The 7,040-nt window shown below is 50.6% G+C and overlaps 1 protein-coding gene across 1 annotated transcript in view; it reads right to left on the bottom strand.

Annotated features, from left to right (window-relative positions):
- LOC311027714 (uncharacterized protein) overlaps positions 1-304 on the bottom strand; it is a 5,462-nt gene extending 5,158 nt beyond the window's left edge. Inside the window, exon 1 of the mRNA XM_084031860.1 lies at positions 170-304. Coding sequence (XP_083887986.1) covers positions 170-236 — 67 coding nt within the window. The 5' untranslated portion in view covers positions 237-304. The remainder of the gene's footprint in view (positions 1-169) is intronic.
- Positions 305-7,040: the final 6,736 nt, after the last annotated feature.

Here is a 7,040-nt window from a genome sequence, read left to right as displayed (position 1 = left end):
TGTCTCTCTCTGTCACACACACACACACACACACACACACTGTCTCTCTCTCTGTCACACACACACACACACACACACACACACACACTGTCTCTGTCTCATTCTCTCTCTCTCACACACACAGAGAGAGAGAGAGAGAGAGAGAGAGAGAGAGGGAGAGAGGACTCACCAGCAGGCAGCAGGAGGGCGAGCGAGGCTCCACTCAGACAAAGAGACAGAAAAGTCCAACGGGACATGATTCAAAGATTCAAACACAAAGAGACAAAGAGTGCAGAGAGATGACAGAGTAACCATCGACTGAGAGCTGAATGGACAGACACACAGAGAACAGGGGAGGAGGAGGGAGGGGAGGAGGGAGGGGGAGGAGGAGGGAGGGGAGGAGGGAGAGGAGGAGGAGGGAGGGGAGGAGAGGAGGAGGAGGAGGAGGAGGGAGGAGAGGAGGGAGAGGAGGAGGAGGGAGGGGAGGAGAGGAGGAGGAGGGAGGGGGAGAGAGGAGGAGGAGGAGGGCGAGGGGGGGTTCTGGTGTCCTGCCAAGTTTGTTCTCTACTTGCCAAACAGCAGAAAACACAGAGACAAACAGAAAAACCCTGAACGAGGTTTTTTTAAATGTTTATTATGGACTATATAAGATTATTATGGCTGCAAACATTAAGAGACTGAGACAGCGTTACAGTTGGGAATGGAGCAGTGCATTGTGGGTGCAGTTTATCTGTCTATCTGTCTACGAGACTCGAGCTAAGTTCCTGTCGTCAGGCAGCTGGTAGTTAAAGTGAGTTAGCAACACTTAAGGTGGGCTGACCTTTAAGGTGGACCAGCACTATTCTTCAGTTTTATTTCAAGTGTCATATAACAATAGTTATCAGAGCACGGGATCAGGACTAGAACAGGAGGACAGGATCAGGACTAGAACAGGAGGACGGGATCAGGACTAGAACAGGAGGACAGGATCAGGACTAGAACAGGAGGACGGGATCAGGACTAGAACAGGAGGACAGGATCAGGACTAGAACAGGAGGACAGGATCAGAACTAGAACAGGAGGACAGGATCAGAACTAGAACAGGAGGACAGAATCAGGACTAGAACAGGAGGACAGGACTAGAACAGGAGGACAGGATCAGGACTAGAACAGGAGGACAGGACTAGAACAGGAGGACAGAATCAGGACTAGAACAGGAGGACAGGACTAGAACAGGAGGACAGGATCAGGACTAGAACAGGGTCAGGATCTTCAAAGTACCAACATCACCAGGAGGAAAGAGTTACAGCGCCACCTAGTGGAGGGAAAACATTGTCTGAGCAGAAATCTGGAGCAGACCATCATGGTTTTTAGAGACCTAAAAACCAGAGACCTTTCAAGGCTCTACTGGACCTGTTAAAGAAACCCTTCAAGGATCTACAGGACCTGTCAAAGAGACCTTTCAAGGACCTACAGGACCTGTCGAAGAGACATTTCAAGGACCTACAGGACCTGTTTAAGAGACATTTCAAGGACCTACAGGACCTGTTGAAGAGACCTTTTCAAGGACCTACAGGACCTGTCAAAGAGACCTTTCAAGGACCTACAGGACCTGTCGAAGAGACATTTCAAGGACTTACAGGACCTGTCGAAGAGACATTTCAAGGACCTACAGGACATGTTTAAGAGACATTTCAAGGACCTACAGGACCTGTTGCAGAGACATTTCAAGGACCTACAGGACCTGTCAAAGAGAATGACCGTGCACGTCTCGGGTTGGAGGTTGTGTCGTTGCATCACACCTTCTAACCAATGAGAGCAGAGAATGTTGTCAGCTGACCAACCAAACCATATAAGACATAAAAGCTTTTGGCTGCGGTTTGAGAGTAAAAACAGAGAATCAAACGGCTGCCAGGTTGCAGACTAGACCTCCACCAGACTAGACCTCCACCAGACTAGACCTTACCAGACTAGACCTCCACCAGACTAGACCTCCAGCCCGGAACTAGACCTCCAGCTCAGAACTAGACCTCCACCAGACTAGACCTCCACCAGACTAGACCTTACCAGACTAGACCTCCACCAGACTAGACCTCCACCAGACTAGACCTTACCAGACTAGACCTCCACCAGAATAGACCTCCACCAGACTAGACCTTACCAGACTAGACCTCCACCAGACTAGACCTTACCAGACTAGACCTCCACCAGACTAGACCTCCAGCCCGGAACTAGACCTCCAGCTCAGAACTAGACCTCCACCAGACTAGACCTCCACCAGACTAGACCTTACCAGACTAGACCTCCACCAGACTAGACCTCCACCAGACTAGACCTTACCAGACTAGACCTCCACCAGACTAGACCTCCACCAGACTAGACCTTACCAGACTAGACCTCCACCAGACTAGACCTCCAGCTCGGAACTAGACCTCCAGCTCAGAACTAGACCTCCACCAGACTAGACCTCCACCAGACTAGACCTCCAGCTCGGAACTAGACCTCCAGCTCGGAACTAGACCTCCACCAGACTAGACCTCCAGCAGACTAGACCTCCAGCTCGGAACTAGACCTCCTGCTCGGAACTAGACCTCCACCAGACTAGACCTCCAACAGACTACACCTCCAGCTCAGAACTAGACCTCCACCAGACTAGACCTCCACCAGACTAGACCTCCAGCTCGGAACTAGACCTCCACCAGACTAGACCTCCACCAGACTAGACCTTACCAGACTAGACCTCCACCAGACTAGACCTCCAGCCCGGAACTAGACCTCCAGCTCAGAACTAGACCTCCACCAGACTAGACCTCCACCAGACTAGACCTTACCAGACTAGACCTCCACCAGACTAGACCTCCACCAGACTAGACCTCCACCAGACTAGACCTTACCAGACTAGACCTCCACCAGACTAGACCTCCAGCCCGGAACTAGACCTCCAGCTCAGAACTAGACCTCCACCAGACTAGACCTCCACCAGACTAGACCTTACCAGACTAGACCTCCACCAGACTAGACCTCCACCAGACTAGACCTTACCAGACTAGACCTCCACCAGAATAGACCTCCACCAGACTAGACCTTACCAGACTAGACCTCCACCAGACTAGACCTCCACCAGACTAGACCTTACCAGACTAGACCTCCACCAGACTAGACCTCCAGCCCGGAACTAGACCTCCAGCTCAGAACTAGACCTCCACCAGACTAGACCTCCACCAGACTAGACCTTACCAGACTAGACCTCCACCAGACTAGACCTCCACCAGACTAGACCTTACCAGACTAGACCTCCACCAGACTAGACCTCCACCAGACTAGACCTTACCAGACTAGACCTCCACCAGACTAGACCTCCAGCTCGGAACTAGACCTCCAGCTCAGAACTAGACCTCCACCAGACTAGACCTCCACCAGACTAGACCTCCAGCTCGGAACTAGACCTCCAGCTCGGAACTAGACCTCCACCAGACTAGACCTCCAGCAGACTAGACCTCCAGCTCGGAACTAGACCTCCTGCTCGGAACTAGACCTCCACCAGACTAGACCTCCAACAGACTACACCTCCAGCTCAGAACTAGACCTCCACCAGACTAGACCTCCACCAGACTAGACCTCCAGCTCGGAACTAGACCTCCACCAGACTAGACCTCCACCAGACTAGACCTCCAGCAGACTAGAGCTCCAGCTCAGAACTAGACCTCCACCAGACTAGACCTCCAGCTCGGAACTAGACCTCCACCAGACTCGACCTCCAGCAGACTAGAGCTCCAGCTCGGAACTAGACCTCCTGCTCGGGACTAGACCTCCACCAGACTAGACCTCCAACAGACTAGACCTCCAGCTCAGAACTAGACCTCCACCAGACTAGACCTCCAGCTCGGAGGGCTTTTATTTTTACACTTCCTGTCGGCTCGACCACAACACATATTGTCCGACACACAGGAATCCTCGCAGCTGCATCACAACAAACGACAACGTAAAACCTGAAGTTCCTTTGTTTCACAGCTGGAGGAGAACAATCAGAGGACACACGCCTCACCGTGATGTCATCAGTGATGTCAGACAACACCAAATATGGACGTTTGAAGGCTTTTCTGTGGGAAACATCAGCACCAGAAACACAGACGTGGGCGAGGTTCTGGAGTTGACTGTGAATCCCGATGGTTTATTGTTTGGATCTTGTACTTTATATTTCATAATATGTACAAATCAACGGATATCACAAGAAACAAATAAAACAGAAGGAGAAACAACAAAGTCCTGATACTTCTCTCTAATCGTATTATCACAGAGCTGATAGTAGTTTTACTTCGGTACAGGATGTGAGTACTTCCTCTCAGCTGGACTTCCTCCACAATGAGTCCTCCATTAGCAACTATTAGCATCTCTCTGGCTAGCATTAGCATTGTGAATGGCGTCCCAGCATGCATCAGTCTGTTGGAGCCAGCAGGAGGTCCAGCTTTCACCCACCAGACTGCCTTCATGTCAACGCTGATTTAACGGCTGTAACTCTGCAGTCCTAAACCCCGCAGACAAACTGACCCAGAGTCAGATTTGATGGATTTCATCTCAACATTCTCCTGCCAGAAACTCTAAACCTTTAATCTGAAAATCACTGCTGACTCAGATAAACCCTCTAATCTGTGTTGACAGACCCAGACCCCAGACCTGGACCAGTGGACTCACCCAGACCCCAGACCTGGACCACTGGACTCACCCAGACCTGGACCAGTGGACTCACCCAGACCCCAGACCTGGACCAGTGGACTCAGCCAGACATGGATCACTTGACTCACCGAGACCCCAGACCTGGACCACTGGACTCACCCAGACCTGGACCAGTGGACTCACCCAGACCCCAGACCTGGACCAGTGGACTCAGCCAGACCTGGACCAGTGGACTCACCGAGACCCCAGACCTGGACCACTGGACTCACCCAGACCTGGACCAGTGGACTCACCGAGACCCCAGACCTGGACAGTTCAGTGGACTCATCCAGATCTGCAGCCAACACACCAGACAGTTTTTCTGATCTGAGATCTGATCTGGATCTGATTTTCTTATGGTACTAAGATTGAAATGCATTGTGGGAAACCATCTGAGAGAAAAGGTGAGACAGGAAAGAGAGAGACAGGCAGATTAATCAGACAGTAAATCATCAGTTTAAAAAGCTGCAGGTTCAGACTTGAAAACTCATCACACACACACACTGACAGGGGGGAGAATGTGTGTGTGTGTGTGTGTGTGTGTGTGTGTGTGTGTGTGTGTGTGTGTGTGTGTGTGTGTGTGTGTGTGTGTGTGTGTGTGTGAACGTCCTGTGAAAACCACCAACAACCATCTGGAGGCTCACGGAGCGTTTCCTGTCACCACAATAGAAGAGAGAAGAAGAGTCGAAGGTCGTTATGATGATGATGATGAAGAATATGAAGAAGAAGACTGATTATTACCCATCATCCTCTCTGAGTGATTATTACCCATCATTCTCTCTGGATCTGAAACTAAATTAAGCGGAGGTCAAACATCCTTCCCATCATGCATCTCCCAGCTGACCGGTGGTGTCCTCAGGGGGTCGATGCTTGCCCCAGGGCATGCTGGGAAAGTGGTGGTGTTCTCATGGTCTCTATATTTAAGAGCGGGAACGTTTAATGTTCCTGAACGCAGCTGAACGCAGCTCAGGACGGCGTGAGAGTCTGCAGAGGTCAGACTGTGTGTGTGTTTGTAAACCAGACTCATGTGAACACTCACAAGGTTAACAGCTGTATGATTTACTCTCTGACATGTTTATGTCACATTGGACTGATGCCAACACTCATTTAAATGGTCCTACTTCTCTCTGCTGGCCACCAGGGGGCGACTCCTCTCTGGTCGTATAGAAGTCTATGAGAAAATGGTCCTACTTCTCTCTGCTGGCCACCAGGGGGCGACTCCTCTCTGGTTGTATAGAAGTCTATGAGAAAATGGTCCTACTTCTCTCTTGATGTATTATCTCAGTAAACATTGTAAACATGAGTTTATGGTCTCAATCTCTAGTTTCAAGTCTTCTTCAATCCAGCATGATGTTCATTTACTACATTATGGTCCATTTAGAGTCCACCAGACCAGAAAGCAGGGGATGCTTTAGGGGGCGGGGCTTACCTGCTGATTGACAGGTCGCTACCACGGCGACGTCCAGTCTGGGAGTCTCGTATTCAGTCTTAAAACTTTAACTTGACTTTAACCCAACTGGGACCCCTGAACCCAACTGGGATCCCTGTACCTGGATCTGAACCCAGCTGGGATCCCTGTACCTGGATCTGAACCCAGCTGGGATCCCTGTGCATTGCTGCAGACCAATCAGAAGGTCGATGCCTTTAATAAACACAAACCTTCATTCCGCCCTTCGAGGAGGAACAAGGACTTCTTCTGTCAACAGACTCGTCTGACGGCAGCCTGAACCAGAACCACCACTCAGTCCGGTCCCTCGGTCCGGTCCGGTCCCTCAGTGCGGTCCCTGATCCACATGCATCTTCTTCTCCCCTCCTCCTCCTCCTTCTCCCCTCCTCCTCCTCCTTCTTCTCCTTCTTCTCCCCTCCTCCTCCTCCCTCTTCTCCCCTCCTCCTCCTCCTTCTTCTCCCCTCCTCCTCCTCCTTCTCCCCTCCTCCTCCTCCTTCTTCTCCCCTCCTCCTCCTTCTTCTCCCCTCCTCCTCCTCCATTCTCTTATTCATGCAAAAAGACAAAGTTTGGTCAAATAAACTTCAACATGTTTTCCTTTAAGTAGTAAAGTATATACCGAAGAAGTAACAGCCCAAATCTCAAGAGTGATCATGAAAATTATAATAATAATAATAATCTCCCCGAAAGCACGGCGGGTAAAATCAACGCTTTTATTGTGAAGGCCATCGGAGCGCAGCGGAAGTGGTGTTTGTGTTTCCGGGTCTCGGCGGTCCTTCTCTCCAGCGGAACCCAGCTAGCCTGTGCTAGCATGTGTTAGCATGTGAGCGGAGCGTGAAGAAGCACCAGAGCCGGTCTGGTTTTCTTTGGTCCTCTTTGACTCGATCTGTGGAAAATGTCCACATTTCAGGATCTTCAACATTAA

Source organism: Eutrigla gurnardus, assembly GCF_963514095.1.
Source record: "Eutrigla gurnardus genome assembly, chromosome: 17".
In the NCBI taxonomy this organism is placed as follows: Eukaryota; Metazoa; Chordata; class Actinopteri; order Perciformes; family Triglidae; genus Eutrigla; species Eutrigla gurnardus.
The sequence above is the reverse complement of the archived record's forward strand: the minus strand, read 5'-3'. Positions and strand labels throughout refer to the sequence as shown.